The following is a 21,817-nucleotide window of genomic DNA, read 5'->3' on the forward strand; positions in this document are numbered from 1 at the left end:
GGCGCGCTATAGGTCCAGCCGGCGGTGCGCGCGCCCCCGCGTTCCGCCTCGCGCCGGGGCCTGTTCAGCGCGCACAACCCGCTCGGCGCTCCCCTCCTTCGGCCACCATTTCCCCCCGAGCGCGCTGTGAGGGGAAAGCAGCCTCCTGGCGCGCCGCAGCACTTTGCCGCCTCCGCAGATCTCCCCTGATTGGTCGAAGCTCCTGGTTTGTTTGGGGTTGTTTTTTTTTCCCGAGGGGGGCATTGCAATTGGCTCCCTCAAATTTACGGCCTTGCTCTCTGGCCTATCAGAACATCTCGAGGGTCGCTCTCATTGGGCCTTTTGCCTCCCTCCGCCCCACCCACCCAACCCAGGTTCCTCTCCGCGCCTTGCTAGGCGCAATTGCCGGCCTGGTTGGTTGGCTGGTTGGCTGGCTGGCTGCGCGCGCTCTCCTTCGCCCTCCTTTCCCGGCCAGGTAGAGGCCCACCCTCTGCTTCCCTGGTAGCGGGTGGGTCCGGAGGAGGAGGAGGAGCACCAGCAGCAGTAGCCGCCCCCGCCGCCTGTAGTTTCAGCACCTCGGAGAGCGGCTGGAGGGAGAGCCGCCGCGGGAACCGCAGCAGCGCCGGCGCGCAGGGCGAGGCGAAAGACTGCGTCGTCGCCTCACAACTCCCCTCACAGCCAGAGGGACGGGCGCTTTTGGCGCTGCCTGCCATTGCAGCTGTCCCGGCGCCAGCCTTGCAGTCTTGGCAGGAGAGCTCGGTGAGGTGGTGGCAGGCGCCTCTCTCGCCCACTTGGGAACCGTCCGGTGGGGTGTGCTTTCCCCTCATTCCGAGGCGCAGTTGTTTGTCGGAGGTTTGGGTTCCAGGTCGTCGTCGTGCTGCCTGCACCGCCACAGACGTGGCCCACAGAGACCTACTTGAGAGCCGCGCTTTCTAAAGCCAGGCCCTTCCTGCTCTGAGGGACAGCCAGCCAACAAGTTACTTGCTGGCCCGCTCGGGCCTCTCGCTTGGCCTCTCCTCGCTCAGCGACCCGCTCCTGCGAGGGCCCCATTCGGACGCTTTTGCTTTCCTCTCAATTCCCGAGAGACGATGGGAGGCTACGTCGGGATTAACACGCCGTGTTTGGCTTCCCGGAGCCCGGCAGCGGCTTTAGCGAACGTTGCGGTTCGGGGTTGAGGAGGCGAGCGAGACCCGTCAGGACTGCTGGAGCCGGAGAGATCCCCATCCAGGTTGCCAGGGAGGGAGAATGCCGCCCAGCCATAACCGCGAGGGTTATTTGGATGTACCGGAAGCAGCCTGCTGAGGGGCAGTTGATTACTCACCCGAAAAGATTCCGAATGCAAAGGTTGACGGGGAAGATCGCGAAGGATCTGCAATTGCTGTAGGTGGCAGGCAAGCTGCTGTAGCAGCTGCAGGAGCCAGCGCTGGAGCTTGTATTTAAAACATACGCAGACGGGAGAGAAAGAATCACCGAGGTTCAGATAAAACCATCTGTTACAGAAGGTGGCCGGGGCTTTGTAACACCAATTACTTCAATATGGAAATACATTTTTTCACAAGAGGTGGTGAAAGTCAACATGTCAGTGAGTTCATAGGCCATTAGGGCAGTTTGAATGCTGGCTTGAATTCTGATGGATAGTATTTTTTAAATATATATACACATATACACAATGTGGATTCTTTATAAACGACTTCCTGTGAGTACCTATAATTCATCCGTTCTGAATTCCTCAAGTTGGGTTTGCTGAATTTGTGGGATTCTGCTCTCCCAACCCTTTTTAAGAGTTTTGATAAAATGGAGTCTTTATATACTTCCGTCAGTAAATCACCATACTGATAATCCTGTTAATTCAAAAGACCATTTTGCTGCATCACTGAAACATTAGAAAGGCACTTCATTTTGCTTTCCACTTTGGGGTTGCTAAATGTGAACCTCACCAAGGCAAGCAGTTTTTTCTCCTCTGCAAAAACCCTTTCTAAGATTACTTTCTTCTTCAAAATGAAGAAATTTAATTTTCACAAAGTTTTGGATGGTTTAACTTCATCCCCGAGTGGAAGCAGCAGCAGTGGCGGCAGTGGCACTGGGCCTGGAAGTGGTTCTGTGCACTCGGGAGGAACTGCAGGGACTCCCAGAGAGGAAATCCAGGAGACTCTCACTTCAGACTATTTTCAGTTAAGCAAGGTAAGAACACCGTGTGGGGTTTTTTAAGCACAAGGGGGAAAATCTGGAGTGCTACAGTATATTAACATTAAAAGCCAAGTCAAAATGCCTAAGGGATGAAGTGGAACAACATCTTCTACTTTTTAACTACTGTTACATTAGAAGTTGGATCCCAATTATTTTTTCTTCCTGGTCAGAGTAAGTAAAAATGTCAGCATCATTAAAGGTCCTTATAGGACTTGGTCTCAGATATATATAGCAGATCATACTTTTGTATGACTGGGCTGTAGTCAGATTGAACTATGACTTAAAAGTGTTCACAAGTGTTCATCACAAATACTAGTTTATCATATTTATCATTCTTTACATTCTGTGAACACGGTGCATTCTCTGAACATTCTATATGAAATATATTCACTTTTGGCCTAATTATAAGCTGGGATCAGCTAGAAGGCTTCATTTTTAAATTATCTTGAGTACAGGCCTTTTCATTTCGTAGGAGCATTACTGATACATTAATTATAGACTGTCTTTGTACTCTGTCCATGTTTTCATAATAGTTGTTTTGCTTCTTGTATAATGAAATCAATATTAGAAACCCAGCATCTATAATTGGCAACTTTAATAATGGAAAATAGTTGGGATCCATGTTTGAGTTGCTAACATGCAATCTGAATTATGTGGGAATTTTATCTGAAAGGGGAAAGCAGATTTGATTTTTTTTTAAGTTATCAAGCATTCAGATATTTTACTTTTTTTGGTACAGGGTGAAAAGTTATTTTTTGCTCTGTGTTAATCATAGTTTTAGTAGTAATTTAGTAGTAAGGTGGGGAAAGCAAAATGGAATGACATCCTTTATGAGCATGTTTAGAACAATGAATAAATGAATATATTGTCTTTTTCAATTTAGGATTTTTAGTTACTGTTAAGTGAACATAATTGAATTCTTTGAGGTTTTCTTCACAGTATCAAAAGCATGTAAATGGGTACAAAATGTTACCATGCAAACACATTTGTTGTGCATTAGATGTTTCAGTAATGTGAACATTTGAAATAGGATAAAGATGAAGTACTTATTTCATCATATTTTTTCAGATTTAGTATCTAGAATTGCCATTAGTCTCATAGAGAAAAGTATCTCTTATTTCATTTGTTCTTGAGGATATTTGCATTAGTCTTACAGAAACAAGGATTAATGGTGTTTTGGCCCTTTTGGATCAATTGATTTGTCAGCTGCGCCGAATTAAGTGTTTACCCTCAATTGCACCAAGGTAAAAGCTGGCTTAATTGGCTACTTCAATAGAACTAATATTTTTCCCCACATGGACTTTACATTAATGTGGAAAAGAAACTGAAGACATCCAACAGTTATATTGTATTACCAGTACAGGCCTTCTTTCCTAACTGACAAAGACACACACATTTTTTAAGGTGTCTTAGAGATTAATCAGCTGCCTAATATCAAATTCACATGATTCTTACATAAGAGTGCAGAGGCCCTTTAATGGTGCTTCGTCCCACATTGCTTGCTGAGCCACAGAATCAGTAGAGGCTAGGTAGTCTGCATTGGTGAATTTTGATTTTGAGCAGGAGAGGACCCCTATGGGGAAAAGCAGGTAGGATTTACTAATGGGTGTGTTTTGGTAAACATATTGGTGTAAATTTGTGAGCTTTTCCCTGCCCCATCTCCCTAAGACCCTCATCCAAGACTGTTCAGTGAAGAAATGAATTGTGGCATATCTGTGACATATTATCAAATTTGCAGATGTTGTCATCCCTATGCTCAGGGCTTTTTTTTCAGCCGGAACTTACTGGAACTCAGTTCTGGCACCTCTCAGGTAGCCACCACCATTATCGTTTTCAGAGAACAAGGGAGGAGCTCATGGTGAGTTCTGGCACCTCTTTTTCTAGAAAAATAGCACTTCTTATGCTTAAAATTTTTCCAATGAAAACCTGGACATTCTGCTGCTTATCTACAAGACAAGTTTTTTTTATGTCAAATAGGTGAGACAGTAGCTAGACAGATAAGCTAAGTTAACTTTGCAAATTCTTGTTTTTCAATATATATTTTCCCTAAAAGACTTATTGGGGTGGGGTGGGGGCGGGGGGGCTGACTCAATCCTTGTAATTCATTGTGATATGGCTTCAGAGATAGCTTGAGTTCAAAGGTAGGTAATAATTTTGACTTAAGTGCATGTGTACATACTAAAGAAGATGCTGTCCAAAACGATATCTTCCAATCCCTGCCACAAGATGTGTAGTTTAGTACCTGTCCCTGCTAAACGCTGTCCTTATTTTGTTCCTGTTTTGGGTTATTGGGGATGCATTTTCAACATTTTGTTACTGTGCCCTAATATACAGTGGAGCAATGGCCTCCAACTTTTGTAGAGCCAGGACATACATTTAATCTCAAAGGGCTCTATACAAACAAACCACTTTTAATGGTGTGTTATCATATATGCTATCTGCCCCATCCTTCCCTTTGAGTAGGAACTGTCTTGACATTGGAACATTGGAAGTTGGAACAGACTCCTGAGTTGATTTCAGCTGCCACAGTTATCAACACCCTTTATGATGTCAATAAATGTCCAAGAGGCAAGACTGGGTGTAGGGAGAAGGATGAGTAGTGAAGTAGATTCAAGCCACAGAGGCTGTGTGGTGATTTTTGTTATCATTATCGTTATTCTTTATTAAATTTGTATACCGCCCTTCATGGTTTTGGAAGGGGTGGAGCATGTGGAAGGTGGAAAGCTAATGATTGATGGAGAATGAAATGGAAAGATGAGAGAGCTTTTCTTCCTTTTGCTATATCCAAAATATAGGGTTTGGGGGGCGTGTAAGGATCTTTAAGGGACCCAGGTGGTGCTGTGGGTTAAACCACAGAGTCTAGGGCTTGCTGATCAGAAGGTCGGCGGTTCGAATCCCTGCAATGGGGTGAGCTCCTGTTGCTCGGTCCCAGCTCCTGCCCACCTAGCAGTTTGAAAGCACATCAAAGTGCAAGTAGATAAATAGGGACCACTCCGGCGGGAAGGTAAACGGCGTTTCCGTGCACTGCTCTGGTTCGCCAGAAGCAGCTTTGTCATGCTGGCCACATGACCCGGAAGCTGTCTGCGGACAAACGCTGGCTCCCTTGGCCTAAAGAGCGAGATGAGCGCCGCAACCCCAGAGTCAGGGGCCCCTTTACCTTTAAGGATCTTTAACTTCAGGGTAAATCCTTAAAAGAGAACCTCTATTATGAGTCCATTGGTGGGGAGATTTGAAAAAAAGAAAAGAAAACTCAAAGCCAGAATTCCAGACTTAAGTGAGTCTATGGTTATGACAGCAAGACTGTGGTTATCACAGGGGTCCGAGCTCTTGGTGGAATGTAGAGTTTTAAAATGAAAATCAATTTGTGTGTTGTACTGTATTTTACTTTATTATTGTGTTGTTTTTGGACTCGTCCAGACAACCTGTTTATTGAACATCCATTCTGATTTGCTTTTGCAAAGCTTAAGTGGTGGTTATAGTAATGGCTCTCTTGGTAGGATTGCAGTTTTAAACCTCACAGTTTTCTTTACTACAGGACTTGTACAGCACTTATGAAAGTGTGACATTACATGTGTCTCCTCACTAAAAGCAAACAAGCCCCTATGTACAGGGGAAGAGCTTTCATATAAAAGGGTCCAAGTATGGTTTTCAGGCAAGATTGACTTCATACGTCTTATTTAGAAATTAAGCCATGTTACACGCCATAAGTTTTGGAATTTGTGAATTGTTTACAGGAACACCTACACATCCATTTCAAAGAAAAAAGCTAAGGAAACACACAAAAAATTTAAAAATGTGAGGATGCTTGCTTTGAGTTGCAGTGATTCCAAGGCCATCCTCTAGCATATTGGGTTATTCTGGGTCCTTAAAAACATTCAACTTCCAACAACTTATTGTCCCTTTCTGGTAATGGGGGGCCCACAGTGCACCTGCAGCTGAATTTTGCTGGGTAGACTTTAGGGATGGGACATATCTGGAAGAGCTGCCAACACTGGTTTAGGTGTCCGTGAAGTCACCATCAAATAATTCTGATAGGGGAACAGGTCATGGTGCTCCAAAGGTCCTTGTCATCACAAGGAAACTCTGGAGCCACCATGGAGGATGTGGCCCATAAGGTTCATGTTTCAGGGCACCTCCCTCCCCTTGTAGTACCCAGAGCAGCTGCACCAGCCCTGGAGCTGCAGTTACTAGAAGAGACGGCCATCCTTTCCTAGTTAAGATTTATTTGTTTGTCCTGGGAAAATTGTCAGGGCTGATCACAGAGTTGAAGATTCCCATTCTGCATTAAGCAGCTCTGACACACAGAAGGAGCTTATGATACTAGCATTAGCCTGCAAAAGTGAATTAAATGACTGAACCAGAATCGTACTGAGGACCTGGAATCAGGGTCAGAAAACCGAACTTGTAGTTCTGCGCTTTCTCAAATTCTGTCACAAAAGGCTTATTACACAGCTGATGCAGACCAGACTGGAGCTAGGCATAAAATGAGTGGATCATTTTGAGAGTGACAAAGAGGCTTGGTAGTGAGATTTCTGTATGGCACAGTGAAGGAGAAAATGCTGTTCCTGGTTGTTGTTTTTTAAACATACTTTTTATTAATTTTACAAAATACAAAAAAAAAACGGTACATACATAAACACCTTTTCCACCTCCTTCCTACCCACCCACATGGGTCCTCCCCTGCCACAGAAGTATCCCATGTATGTGAACAGTCAGAGATGGTCCATTTTATGCTTGGATTTCTGTCCTCCTCCCCCTCCCCTGACCCCAAAGCCCCCCCCTGCCACCAGGGAGCTCCAGCAAACCAGGGCAGTACGCAGGAGGCCATCCATCCAACCATCTATTGTCATACCAAAAAAAGAAAAAAATAGAAATAGGAAAAAAGAGAAAAAAGAAAGGGCAAAAAAACAAAAAAAAAACAATACAAAACAGAAAAAATTTTCTTGCATTCATAATTGTAAAACCATATTTTGTGGGCTCCCCCTCCCCCCCTTCCCCGGTTTTCATCCCTTTTTTATCATCTGCAACAGTTTCTTACTTTATAAAAATAGACCTTTGTATCTTATACAACTTATAAATCAATTGTTAACATTTTCATCTAATATTCAAATCACTGAAAAATCAAACTCCCATTTTATCTTCCCGTGCCTAATTTTTACTCCCTCTATAAGCCTCCATATTTTCACATTTTTCCAAAATCCATTCACTTTAAAAACTATAACTATTCTCAATTTAACCTTACATCCCCGATTACCGGCTCCACCCCCCAATCCAGCAAATTCCATAATCAGCAGACCAGTTATAAACCTGTTAATCCATCCTTATAATCACAACATCACTTTCCCTTCACCCCACCCCCTGTTTACAGTCTTTTGCCATCCAGGCCACCATACAGGACCCTGAATTTCTTCTCTTCTCTGCATATTTTTTCCTTCTTCCCTGTGGGCGTTCTGGAGTTCCAGTAATACCAATCGTGCCCCCCTCAAAGGCAGGGCACTCCATCCAACTTTTTGTAGAGTAAAGTCATCATTTTTTTCGTGGTGTGCTTCATTTTGTGTTGAATCATCACAGCCCTCATCTTCATCTTTTCCTTCCAAATCACAGTCACCATCATTGTCATTCTCACATTCATCTTTTTCAGTGTCAAAAGCTTCATCTTCTAAAAAATCATATTCTGCCATCACCATCTGAAATTGTTGCTGTAACTCTTGCCGTCGTGTCTCCTCTTGACATAATTCTATTCTTGTTTCCCACATTAAGGTCAAAACAGACCGCTGGAACTCAGGGGAACACTTTTTTGTTGACATAGTTCAATCCTGCCAAGGTCAAAACTTGTCACGTGGGGTGGAATATGATCACAGTTTATTTTCTCGACTCCATTTTAACAAACTGGCTGCATTCTTCAAGTCTTATTAACAATGTGGGGAGATTCTCTTTGATGCCTTTGAGGGATCCTTTTGAATTGCTAATCTTCTGTTTACGGCTTCGGGTTTCTATTTACTGTCTCTTTTGTTGCCGTGGGGGGGGGGTGGCTTCCTCTTTTCTCCCCTCTCTCCCAGATCCAAATTGTTTTATAATCCAAATCGTGAGGTTACTTACAATCTTGTTTCCAATCGTTTTATTTTCGGAAGAATCCAGCGCTCTCCGCCTTCAGCTTGAAGCTTCTCCCTGCTAGAATAACGTTGCCGCTCAAAATGGCCCCCGCGACTTCTACCCTCCTCACTCCGGAGCTCTTATTAGAGCTAGCCGAAGGGTTGGGGAGTCCGGATTGGGGCTGTGCCGAGCAAATTTGCCCCCGGGACGCCCTTCCCGAGGTTCTAAGGGGCGCAGCGTCGCTCTCGCTGCCCTCCCCACTCCTAGCAGGGACGGGCCGTCTCGGAGACGAGACGAAACCCCGCCGATCAGCGCTGGCGCTGAACCCGGAAGCCCCAATGCTGTTCCTGGTTTTATGGACTAATGCAGCAGGAATGTACCCCTGTTGGCTCTCCTGGACCCCTCAACAGCTTTCACTACCTTCAACCATGGTAACTTTCTGTATCAGCTGTTTGAAAAGGAGTCGGGGGCACTGCACTTTGTTGGTTCCAATCCTATCTTACAGGTAGTATTAAGAAGGTGATTCTGGGGAAACTCAGGCTCTGGACTGCAGTGCTGGGAGGCAGTTCCTGTGCATCATCATGCCATATGCTATGGGGTTTCACATGCCTTTAATATCTACATGAAAACACTGGGAGAAATCAACTCAAGATTTGGGGCAAGGTGCCACCAAAATATGGGTGATGGCCATTTCTCTTTCCCCTTTTTGTATACGCCAAGTAGAGCAATGGATGTTAGTAATGGGATAGAGGGAAGCTGATAAAGTAAAGTTTAATCTAGATAAAACGGCAGTATTCAACCAGTTCTGGATGGGTTGCACTCTGCCATAAAGATCAGATTTTCAGCATGATACCACTTGAGCCAGTTTTGCAACTGGATACACAGCCAGATGGGCGGGGTATAAATAAAATATTATTATTATTAAATGGAGTTCATAGCACTAACTTCATTTCCAGTGCCATCTCTTCTCCCAAATGTCAATTCTTTTCTAGGGGACAAAACTGAAAAGGGGGAGGGGGGATGTTTTATTTCCTGAATATTTCTGGGAACATTTTTGCCTTGTGCCTAAAGATAGGTAATGAAGGCACCAGGTGAGTCTCCCTGGGGAGAGCATTCCACAAACGGGGAGCCACCACAGAAAAGACCCATTTTCATGTTGCTGCCCTCCAGACCTCTCATGGAGGAGGCACAGGGAGAAGGGCCTCAGATGATGATAACTGGATCTGGGTTGGTTCGTATGGGAAAGGGGTGATCCTTGAGGTATTAATGCCAGAAGTAACTGGGAAAAGATTGCAGGATCTTCGATAGCTCCAAAGCTGGCAACTTACTCCCACAAAAATCAAAGCCCAGCTAAGCTGTTACATACTGGGCCAGGCCTTGCTGCTCCAATCAGGCTTTGCCATCCCTAGTTGAGTATCTTCACACTTGAAGAACCTGGAAGTGCAAGGTGCTTGGAGACCTCTTGGAAGTTCTCTGGCACCTCTGTTGACCAAGGTCACTGGGACAGAACTTCATAGAGTTGCTGTTGGCAAGTTGGTCAGGGCTAGTTGTTCAAGTCCAAAGATGCAATCTCTTTGCCCTTCTGTTCTTTCAGACTGAGCTTCTCGTTCAGCCGAGGGATATACATCTTCTGTGGCTCGCTCTTCCTCCTGGTAACCTTGGCCAGTCTTGGGGTTCAGACATGATGTTTCTTAGCTTTAGTGCTCATATCTGATTCAATGAGTGGGTGATGACGGATGTGTGTGTGCCTCATTAGCTCCATCTGTTAGCCCCAGCAGTGCCGCTTCCTGAGCAAGTTTCCAGTGTTCCACTTCCACTGGGATGTCCCCTCTCTTTGTGCCATCTGACACTATTGGCTTGAAGGGCTGGTCCCCCCTGACCAATCTGCCCTGCAATTATTTGATACTTTGCCATTCAATTTCTTCTGTAGAGGTTTGTTGTGTGTATTTGCATACTGTGGGTGGAGGCAGCAGATGGGCAAGTTTTTCACAGCCCAGCCACCAACAGAACTTCTTCCCATCTATGACAATCTATCTCAGTCAAAGAATAGTGTTTGAAAGATAAATGGTCTGTAAAATATACTGACTTGCTGTTGTTGACACCTGTCTGACTTGCAATAAAATGAAGTGCACCTCTGGGGGTGATACTAAAATTGCCCCATGTTGTAGATTAGTTTTAGGCTTTACTTTGGGCCCCTCCTATACCTTTACTGTCCAGCTATTTTAGGTCTTTTCTGCAACGTGTTTCTCCCTCATCTTTGTTTACCTTTCAACTTGGCCTGCCTGCAGCTTTCCCTACTGAATTAGGACTCCCTTTGTGACTGCAACTCTCTGTAATTTAAGAGTTTAATCATGTAAACAACTCTGCAGCAAATGTAGAAGCACAAGCCCAGGAATAAATGCACTGCCTTCTTTGCCCTAATTTTGGTGGGGAAATATTATTTCATTGTACAACTATACCATATCACTCACGTATAACATTGCTTATTTGGAAGGAAAAATACAGCTGAATTGTGTGAAGGTGGGAGATGTGGTCTTCTGTCTTTGACTGACAAGTAGACTGTGCATCCATTTATCTAAAGTGAGGTACCTTTTCAAACCTGTTTACCCAGCCATGAGGGAAATGCACACAGAGTGGCAAAGGGAGGCCAGGAAATGGGGATTTAGGTTCTAGCTGTGTTCACTGCATGAGAGAGAGGCTGGCAGAGAAGCAGTGCTGTTGCTGCATATATGAAGGTCTGTCTTGCTCATGCATTTGGATGAGCATTTCTTGCATTACCTAATATGCTCTTTTAATCCATTTTCAGTCTCATGTTGTAGAAAAGGTATCTGGTTATTTTATTATGAGCATGCGGTACATGTCCTTCCTCCTCCAGAAGAGGCTGCCTTAAGAAAATGAATGGAAGAAAGGCTTTTACAGGAGGGAGGGACAGAGTCAGACATACTCAACTGCTGTTATGACTCCTTAAAGGCTAACAGATTGACAGAGCTATCCAACCCTCCTGGGCAGAGGGGTGAAGTTGGATTAGGTGCCCAGCTGTCCTGGCTAAATTGGTCCCCTGATGGAGGGACAGAAGCATCATTCTGTTGTTGTGGCACTCCCCCTTTCACCTGCCAAAAGTGTGGGTGGGCATGGCAATGATGCTTCTGGTAGGCACCAAGGCAGAGAATGTCATGGGTGCTTCTGAGCTCTCTGCTTCAGACCAGGAGTGGGAGGAGAAAGGATGAGACTATGTCCACTTGATGAAGCCCCCGCTCTGCTTCCAGACATGCCTGGACCTGACAAGATGGGAGACTCGGGGGCTGTGGAGGATGATGGGGGCTCAGGGTACAGTCTGTTGTTATAGAGCAAGAGAGTTTAGACAAGGAGATGGGCCTGAGTGCCTTCCAGGGAGAGGTGTTGCATCAAGAAAAGGGAGGAGACTCACCTCCCTCCCCCCCAGAGGAGCACCCATCTTTAGGCCAGGAATGTTCACATGGAGAGGGATTCTTGTGAGTGTACTTTTTCCTCCTCTGCATAAAAGCTTGGTGGGTAGGCAGGGTAACTTGTTGGAACAACATTACAGCTCCCATATAGCCTTGGAATTCTTGTTGCTGATCTTGGACTTGTAAACCCTGACCCTTGTGCCTGTACTGGACACATTACTGCTAACACCTTGTAAGAGCTGCTGGAATGTATTTGGCATTTCCATGCCTCTGAGTCCATGCCATTAATCTGCTTTAATAAAGTATCACCTTCTTGCTTATAAGTAAGTGCACTTGCTGTTGCTTTTTTAGCAGAAGCCAGGACAAGGAGGGGCTGGTCTGGCCCAGGAACTATTGGATCCCGATCTCCTGCTCACATTTTGCTGCAGCTGCCATGAGCAATAGGGCTGCAAATGCAGCAGTGCCTCCAATCTGCTCCACAAAACCCCACCTACATGACATGGAGGTGAAGTTAGGCTTGCGCCCTTAGTCCACTTCATTGGATGTGTGAAGTGTAATCCTGAATTTGCAAACATATCTCCATTGAGGGGTGGGAGATATAGAGCAGGCTTCCTCAAACTCATCCCGCCATATGTTTTGAGACTCATCCCTGACCACTGGTCCTGCTAGCTAGGGATCATGGGAGTTGTAGGCCAAAAACATCTGATGGACCGAGTTTGGGGAAGCTTGATGTAGAGCAACTTCAAAAGAACAGGCAGTGACAATTGCCTGAAAGCAAAATAGTTACAGAGAGCAGTTAACAAGGATGTACAGTGACCAAGTTAAAATGGAATGTTACTTGATGTTAAGACACATGTCCTGGCGCTGATAAGCCAATTTAACATATGCACTGCGATAAGAACAACAACAACAAAATGCAATCTCAAGTCATGGTTGACAAAACTAAACAGTCTGATAAATTGCAATAATTCAGCAGTTTTCTTTGAATCTCTATGTTCCAGTGTTCTCATTTTACAGAGTAGTACTAGTTACAGTGTGCCCTGTTCTAATTGGCTGAAATTTCCTCCTGAACCTGTGGCACAACTGCATTAGCTACTGAATAGTTTTCCGGCCCAGATCAAAGTGTGGTTTTTATTTATAAAGCCTTATGCAGCTCAGCACCCCACTGTCTCAAGGACCACATCTCCCCACATGAATCAACCTGGACCCTGCATTTGTCATCTAAGGTTCTTCCTTGTGTTCCCTCTCTGAGTGGGATGCAGAGAGTCACAACATGAGAATGGCCTTCTCGGTGGTGGCCCCCAATTTATGGAAACTCCCCAGGGATGCACAACTACTTTGTATTGTTAGGTGCCAGGCAAATGCATTCTTGTTCCCCAAGGCTTTTGGAACTTATTTTTTGTTTATCTTCTGGAATTGAGTTGAGTCTGCTCTTTTCTATATGCTTCTGATGTATTCTGGGTTGTATTATTATTGTTTTCCCACTTTTAAAATGTTACTTGTAAGTTGCTCTGTGGTCTCTTTTCTGAAAATAACGATAATAGCAATAATTTCTTCAGACTCCGCTGCCACAGGTTGTACTTTACCTTAATTTATCTGTATTTCCTTTTGAACTGAGATACTAAAGGAGCATCTATATTAGGGAATGATAATATGTTTGTAGATGTGTATGTATATTATTATTAAATATTAGAATTTGTCTAGTTCATCTGTTAAAGAATATAATTAATTTGTTAAAAGATTTACACTCAGTTGACAGCCTATTAATTAGTTTGGTTATCCAGAGCTTTGTTTGCTCCAGAAATAATACTTAATGATACTGTAAAGCAACTACTCTACATCTACTGAGTTTCTTTCTTCTTTTGCAGACAGTTCGCCATGGGTTTCCTTATCTTCCCACTGCCTTAGCTTTTGACCCAGTTCAGAAGATTCTGGCTATTGGGACAAGAACAGGTGCTATTCGAATGTATCCTTTGCTAGTGTACCAAACAGTATGATTTGCAGCATAATGTACATTTTACAATCTGTGCTTTTAGCTTCTTTTCCTGCATTTGTACATTCCAATAGCTTGAGGAAGGTATACTATGAAGAGCCTCCACAGCCAATTGGATACTGTACGTGCCTTTCAATCTGAAATAAACAATAATAAAATGAGGCCTGAGGTGTCACTAGTCTCAAGAGTGACACTTCAGGTAAGATTGATGGTAAACTACTACAAAAATTTGTTTGGCGTGCATGCAGAGTGGCGATGGAATTTGGATTACAGTATTCATGAGCTTGACTGAGCCCTTTTTTATTGTCAATGGAGAAGGGAAGAGAAGGTCCTTGGGCGCAAACTCCTCCACCCCAAATGTTTGACTGGAATGAGAATGGTGTGAGAGATTTTATTTCATGGGTCAGACTGGGCCTCTTTTTAATTCTTTTTTATTTAAAGTACAGTGGTACCTTGGTTCCCGAACGGCTTAGTTGTTGAACAAATTGGCTCCTGAACGCCGCAAACCCAAAAGTAAATGTTCTGGTTTGCGAATGTTTTTTGGAAGCCAAACATCTGATGCGGCTTCCACAGCTTCCGCGGCTTCCACTTGAGTTCAGGAAGCTCCTGCAGCCAATCGGAAGCCACGCCTTGGTTTTCAAACAGTTTCGGGAGTCAAATGGATTAGCAAATTTGTTAAGAAAATAACTTTTCACTAGTCTTGTTTAAAATTTGTCTTTATAAGTAATCTCTGTGTGCCTTATGCTCCAATAAGGAAACATTTGGAGGAGGCAGCTGTACTGGGAAACCAATACATTTAAGTACAACAAAGCCTGTGACTTCAAAGTATAGGAGTGTACGTTAGGGAATTCTCAGACAGGGCTTAATCTGCCCCAGGGAGACAGTGGAAGGAAAACTGTAAAATTAATGCTAATTAAACACACCTGGAAAAGGACAGAGCTTGCTTGAGCACCAGACAGGTATCCACATAGAAAGTTGGAATTTATAAGAAAAGTGTTTATTTTGTTTTTCTTTTTTTATTAAATTTCTACACTGCCCCTCATCCCAGGATCAAAGGGCGGTTTACAATATAAGAACACAAGAATACATAACATAGTAACAAACAAAAACAATACTCCCCAGTTTAAAAGGCCATATATTTTTTAATTAGCCAAAGACTTATTAAATGTGGATTAAACTCAGTAAATGGGACGCGGGTGGTGCTGTGGGTTAAACCACAGAGCCTAGGGCTTGCTGATCAGAAGGTTGGCGGTTTGAATCCCCGTAACGGGGTGAGCTCCCGTTGCTTGGTCCCAGCTCTTGCCAACCTAGCAGTTTGAAAGCACGTCAAAGTGCAAGTAGATAAATAGGTTCCGCAACAGTGGGAAGGTAAACGGCATTTCTGTGCGCTGCTCTGGTTCACCAGAAGAGGCTTTGTCATGCTGGCCACATGACCTGGAAGCTGTACGCAGGCTCCCTCGGCCAATAACGTGAGATGAGCGTCGCAACCCCAGAGTCGGTCACAGCTGGACCTAATGGTCAGGGGTCCCTTTACCTTTAATTTAATATAGCAAGGACAGGTCTGTCTTCAGACCACTGCATAGCAGACTGGGATGGTGGTTTATCTTTCAAGGCTCAAGGAATATGTCTCTTGACAACCATAAGGGCTCATAAAATCAGCTTTTTTGTCCTACAATGTGTCCCTGGACTATAGGAATATAAATAAATAAAGTGTATTAACTTCCAAAAATATCAGGGGCTTCGCCAATGCAACATTGATATTGACAACAACTTCAGACCAAAAAAAGAATAGTACCAAACATGCCCACATTACATACTTCAGTCACACCTCCAACACCTATCCGTATTAGACAGTGCTAGTTAAAAATGGTTAACTGTGTTTTATTTTATTTTCCTTTAATTTCAGCTATCAAAAACTGGATTAACTGATCCTTAACTTTGACTCTAAAAAAGATTGGGCAGACCAGGTGTTGATTGTTATTGCCAACACGAAGGTGATGCTGCAGTTTTGCAGCTTCAGTTTTTGATCAATGAGGTAAGGCTATATTTACAAAAATGCAGATGTTTATTTAAACATGAGCAAAGTTATGTGTTATGTCTTTTTAAGGGGGGATCTGTGGGTGTCTGTGGGTGGAATTCCCAGTTTGAAAAATCAAGTTTCCAGCATTTGTCGAATCTGAGATAAAAGGCAATACATGCAGGCACACCTCTTTTGTGTGTGAGAAACCAGTCCCAGCCTACTCTTACCTTTCAATGCTTTTGACCAATGAGTGCAGCCATTGAAATGATTCACATTTAGGATGTGATTAGACCAAGAGAAGGTTAGAGTGAAACACCGATTGTTTAGACCAGTGGTTGCTTACCTTTTGGGGTCCAGGGCCACATTTTGAAATTTGAGAAGGTGTCGAGGGCACCAGTCAGAAAATGGCTGCCGCCAGGGTTGGAACATAAGAAGCTGCCTATCTAGGTAAGTGGCAGTAAATCTTCGGGGTTTTAGGCAAAGGTTAGGGTTGCCAGACTCAATAGAGGACAGGACTTCTGTGCCTTTAATTGCCCTGCTCTCTTTAGAGTCTGGAAACCTTAAAGAGAAACCAGCAGACCCTTTGTTTAATTTCCAAGCAAAGGGTCTGCTGGTTTCTCTTTAAGGTTTCCAGACTCTAAAGAGAGCAGGGCAATTAAAGGCACAGAAGTCCTGTCCTCTATTGAGTCTGGCAACCCTAGCAAAGGTTCTGTAAGCAACATTGACATTACTAGGTATGGAGTTGAAATTCAGAACCTCCATGGCACCTTTTTCAGAAATGTTGTCATAAGAAACTGCTTATTGCCAAGTCAGACCATTGAGTCATCTAGGCCACTATTGTCTACTACAGCCTTTCTCAACCTTGGGTCCCCAGGTGTTGCAACCCCAGAGTCGGTTGTTGGAATTGTGGTCCAACAACATCTGGATACCCAAGGTTGAGAGAGCCTGGTCTACTAACTGGCAGCTTTCCAGGATTTCAGGCACAAGACATTCCCAGCCTACCTACATTGGTTCCTAGTAAGTTTCCGAGCACAATTCAAAGTGTTGGTGCTGACCTTTAAAGCCCTAAATGCCCTCGGCCCAGTATACCTGAAGGAGCATCTCCACCCTCATCATCCTGCCAGGACACTGAGGTCCAGCTCCGAGAGCCTCATTGTGGTTCCCTCACTGCGAGAGGTGAGGTTACAGGGAACCAGGCAGAGGACCTTCTCGGTAGTGGCACCTGCTCTGTGGAATGCCTTCCCATCAGATGTCAAAGAGAAAAACAGCTACCAGATTTTTAGAAGACATCTGAAGGCAGCCCTGCTTAGGGAGGCTTTTAATGTTTAATAGATTATTGTATTTTATTTTTCTGTTGGAAGCCGCCCAGAGTGGCTGGGGAAACGCAGCCAGATAGGCAGGGTACAAATATTATTATTATTATTTGTACCCCGTGCATCTGGCTGGGTTTCCCCAGCCACTCTGGGTGGCTTCCAACAGAATTTTATTATTATTATCTGAAGATTGAACCTGTTGGACTAGATGACCCTCAGGATCCCTTCCAGTTCTACAATTTTATGATTCTGTGACATTTCACATTCAAACATGTGCTGCAACACTGCCCTTTCCACATACAGGGCTAGTTAGACAGGTAGAGCTGAGGCATCTGGATGCATAGATGAGATGGTGGAGTTGGAAGGAGGGGTTTGGATTTGTTGGAAACTCTGGAGCATTTCAGGGCAGGCTGATCTGTGCAAAAGGAACAGATGACACTTGAACTGAAATGGAACCAGACTCTTGGTGCTTACATATATAAAAAAGCAACAGAGCAGCTTTTGAACTAACCCCTGAAGGAAAGCACACACAGGACCTGGAGATCATCCAAGATGAAGGTGAAAGTGTTCCAGATTTTCCAGATGGCAACGTGATAGAATACCAATGGACTACTGTTGTCCCTGGATACAAGCTCTCTAGGAAGAACAAAGAGGGCTGCATGATACAGATCTGTGCTATGGCCACCTGCCACTTTGAGATTGCCCAGTATCTCTTATTTCCCATTCTCTCTTGGTGGTGAAGTCATAGCCCCCCCCCCCTGAAAACACAAAGTGCAAAATAGGTTCTAAAGGGCAGGTAGGTGCAGAAATCAGGTGGTAATTAATACCAAAACAGCCCATCTCCCAACTTCAGAAGGTATTTATCTATTTCCCTGATGGATGTGAATGGCTAGACAGAGCAGCTTGCCAGTCAGGATCCACCTGAGGTCAAATCCTTTAAAGCGGGAATGTAGTTAACAGTCCTTTGTCACAGACTTTGGAACTCCCTCCCTGGAGAAGCTAGACTGGCTTCCTCCTTATTGTACTTCCTCAGGCAGGTGAAGATTTTGTTTTGTTTTGTTCCAACAGGCTTTTGGGAACTGATTGCATTTAATGAATAGTCTGGTACCATGCTGTTTTTATTATTTGTATGGTTTAAATAGATTATATATATATATATATATATATATATATATATATATATATATATATAGTTTTACTTCTTTGTATATTTATACAGTCGTACCTTGGATCTCAAATGCCTTGGCTTCTGAACAAATCGGCTCCTGAATGATGAGTGTTCCAGTTTTCAAACAGTTTTCGGAAGCCAAACATCCGGCTCCTGCAGTCAATCGGAAGCCGCGCCTTGGTTTTCGAATGGTTCCGGGAGTCGAACGGACTCCCGGAACACATTCTGTTCAAGAACCAACGTGTGACTGCATTTATTTTGAAGAATAATATCTATGTACGGAAAAATAAAAATGTTTTCAGCGGTACAGATATCTGATTTTATTCTGCTTCAAATTTGATTTTAAGCTGTATTTTAATTGATTGTTTGATTTATGTTTTTAATGTATCATACTTTGATGTTAGCCACCCCGAGCCCGGTCCTGGCTGGGGAGGGCAGGGTATAAAGAAATAAATAATAATTATTATTATTCCAGTCATACCTCGGGTTACAGACGCTTCAGGTTGTGCGTTTTCGGGTTGTGCACCGCACTGAACCTGGAAGTACCATAACGGGTTACTTCCGGATTTCAGTGCTCGCACATGCGCAAAATCACCAAATCACGACCCGTGCGTACGCAGACGTGGCACTGCAGGTTGTGAACATGCCTCCTACATGGATCACGTTCACAACCCAAGCGTCCACTGTATTATTCTAGCAATATTTAACTGCTTTTTTTAAAAAATATTGTATTTTCTGTGTTTTTAGACGTGCTATTTTTATATGTAAGCTGCCTTGAATTCTGTCAGGAAAGAAGGCAGGGTATAAATAAATAAATAACATAACATAACATAACATAACATAACATAATATAAGTCCCTCTACTTGTCCATCTGTTACTGCTACATAGATGTTAGGAGATCAAAAACCTCTAGATAGCTGCTATGGAATCGACAGTAAAAGGTAAAGGTAAAGGGACCCCTGACCATTAGGTCCAGTCGTGACCGACTCTGGGGTTGCGCGCTCATCTCGCATTATTGGCCGAGGGAGCCGGCGTATAGCTTCCAGGTCATGTGGCCAGCATGACAAAGCCACTTCTGGCAAACCAGAGCAGCACATGGAAACGCCGTTTACCTTCCCGCTGTAGCGGTTCCTATTTATCTACTTGCATTTTGACGTGCTTTCGAACTGCTAGGTTGGCAGACCAGCTAAAATACTATCTGTACATAGCTGTCAAGTTCTCCCTTTTTTTAAAGGGAAATTCCCTGATGCTTCCTCGCGAGAAAAGGAAAAACATGACAGCTATGTAGCTGTATTGTTTTCTTGAAGTAACATTCCGCCTCTTCCCTTTCTCCTCTTACTGTCTTTTGAAATTCTTAATAAACTTCATAACTGGTCTTGAGTGCATTTTTGTCAGACAAAGGGTTATTCCACCCCCTCACATGCCTAGACTATTTGGCTTCATGAGATTGTGTCTTTTAATTCACCATGCTCTGTTGCTATTTCCCCGCTTCCTGTCCACACTAGTGGGTGGAGCTTGACAGTTGATACCCTGGTGTGGTTGGGTTTTTTTGTCTCTCCCCTCAATTTCTCTCTCTCTCTCTCTCTCTCTCTCTCTCTCTCTCTCTCTCTCTCTCTCTCTCTCCCCCTCTTTCTCATATGCAGTTTGTGTGGTTGTTTGTTTGTTTGTTTTAAATAGATAATATTCTTGTTCATTTCTGATTTAACAAGACTGGTACTAATAAAAACAAACTGAGGCTTTTTAGGGCTTTGAGAGTGTGCTGAGTGTTCTGTAAATTAAGATAATTCCTCTCTCCTAGCCTTATCCAGCTGATGTTCAACTTCACTTTAAAGCACCTGAGGATCTGATTGCATTGCTGAGAGGGGAGAGAGGAAATACAATCAGTCCACCTCCTTAGTCATTTCCTGTAGTTGTTTTTTTTAAAACAAAAACAAAAACCTCTCCAAGCAGTTTCCTGTCTGCAGAATTCCTTCCTGACATACCGTACATTGCAGAATTTGCCAGATACATTGAAACCTCTATTTACTAAGCCTCTGAGAGAAGAGTCCCCCAGCAAAATTACAGTAGTGGCTTTTTGGCATAGCCTAAGCTGGCAAAACGGGACCCAGGTGGCGCTGTGGTTAAACCACTGAGCCTAGGGCTTGCTGATCAGAAGGTCGGTGGTTCGAATCCTTGTGACGGGGTGAGCTCCCGTTGCTTGGTCCCAGCTCCTGCCAACCTAGCAGTTCGAAAGCATGTCAAAATGCAAGTAGATAAATAGGAACCGCTACAGCGGGAAGGTAAACGACGTTTCCATGTGCTGCTCTGGTTTGCCAGAAGCGGCTTTGTCATGCTGGCCACATGACCTGGAAGCTATACGCCGGCTCCCTCGGCCAATAATGCGAGATGAGCGCGCAACCCCAGAGTCGGTCACGACTGGACCTAATGGTCAGGGGTCCCTTTACCTTTACCTTTGAGCTGGCAAAAGGATAAACTCTAGGTGTACTTTGGGCTGGCAGAAAAACTGTCAGAAGCAACAGGATCTTGTCGTTCAAATGCAATTCCAAAAATTGGTAGAGCCCAGCCACTTCCCCATAATGTCTGCAAGATTAAATTAACACTTGACACACTTGTTTTCTGTCGTTATTATAGGGTGCTTTGGTCAGTGCAAGTTCAGATGACATGCTCCACTTGTGGAATCTAAGGCAGAAACGGCCAGCAGTTCTTCATTCGCTGAAATTTACCAGAGAAAGGTAAGGCATAACAAATTCTCACATTTAATTCCACAGATTTTGCTGTTGTATATTCCCTTAGTAGCTGAAACCTACTTAAACTATGTTTATGCAGTTAATCTTAACAGTAGTTCCTGTCCAGAACTGAAACAAAGAGCAGCCACTGCTCCTTTTCGCAAACCCCATTTCTTTTTGTTGTCATGTGGCAGGTTAGGTGGAGGAGGGTTAGCTTGCACTATAGTATTTGGGTTTTGAAGTACAGTTGTAATTGCCAGGTTAAATTATACTTGTAGGATGTATGAACATTTTTTTTCTACTGAGAAATCAGCTGGCTGTGGCTTCCGGTTTCAACAGAGAAATGATAGGGAGGGGAGCCATGGCCGTAGCCAAGGGGGGCAGGGAGGGGCAGCTGCCCCCCATCAATAAAAATACATAGCAAATTGAGGTTCTACCCCCCCAACAAAAGCCCTGGCCCCCTAACAAAAATCCTGGCTACATAATTCTTTCTCCTGCTGCTGCTGTTTGTCCTCACAAAATCACCCCTACCCTGAATAGCTTTTCTCTCTACAGGGGAAAAGATGTAGGGACTGGTAAAGCAAGGATTAAGCCCCCACACCTGCTCCTGCTGCTCTTCCACCTTCATTTGCTGCCTCTCATACTGCTTTATAGTGTTGAAAAAAGCCAGCACATAAGTGACACATAAACAGTTTCTGGCACCCATGTATTGTCTAGTTGTTGCCCCATGATTCACACTGTGAGAGAAAGGAAAAGGCAGGTGGTTCTTTACAACTCACAGCTCCTAGAAAATAAAAAAAAATGGTGTATGGAATCCTGCTTCCTCTCCTTTTAGTAGTCAGAATCTGATTTAAAATGCCCTTTCGTCAACAGCATTTTTACATTGCTTAAATTTCACCCGGGTATCCTTTG

At 44.0% G+C, this 21,817-nt stretch overlaps 1 protein-coding gene across 1 annotated transcript in view; it reads left to right on the top strand.

Annotated features, from left to right (window-relative positions):
* The first annotated feature begins 377 nt into the window (after positions 1-377).
* Positions 378-21,817, top strand: part of STXBP5L (syntaxin binding protein 5L) — a 72,742-nt gene continuing 51,302 nt past the window's right edge. The window contains exons 1-4 of the mRNA XM_035141186.3: positions 378-2,160; positions 13,553-13,650; positions 15,631-15,712; positions 20,811-20,911. Coding sequence (XP_034997077.1) covers positions 1,978-2,160; positions 13,553-13,650; positions 15,631-15,712; positions 20,811-20,911 — 464 coding nt within the window. The 5' untranslated portion in view covers positions 378-1,977. The remainder of the gene's footprint in view (positions 2,161-13,552; positions 13,651-15,630; positions 15,713-20,810; positions 20,912-21,817) is intronic.

This window comes from Zootoca vivipara, chromosome 15, assembly GCF_965207765.1.
Source record: "Zootoca vivipara chromosome 15, rZooViv2.hap1.1, whole genome shotgun sequence".
Taxonomy (NCBI): Eukaryota; Metazoa; Chordata; class Lepidosauria; order Squamata; family Lacertidae; genus Zootoca; species Zootoca vivipara.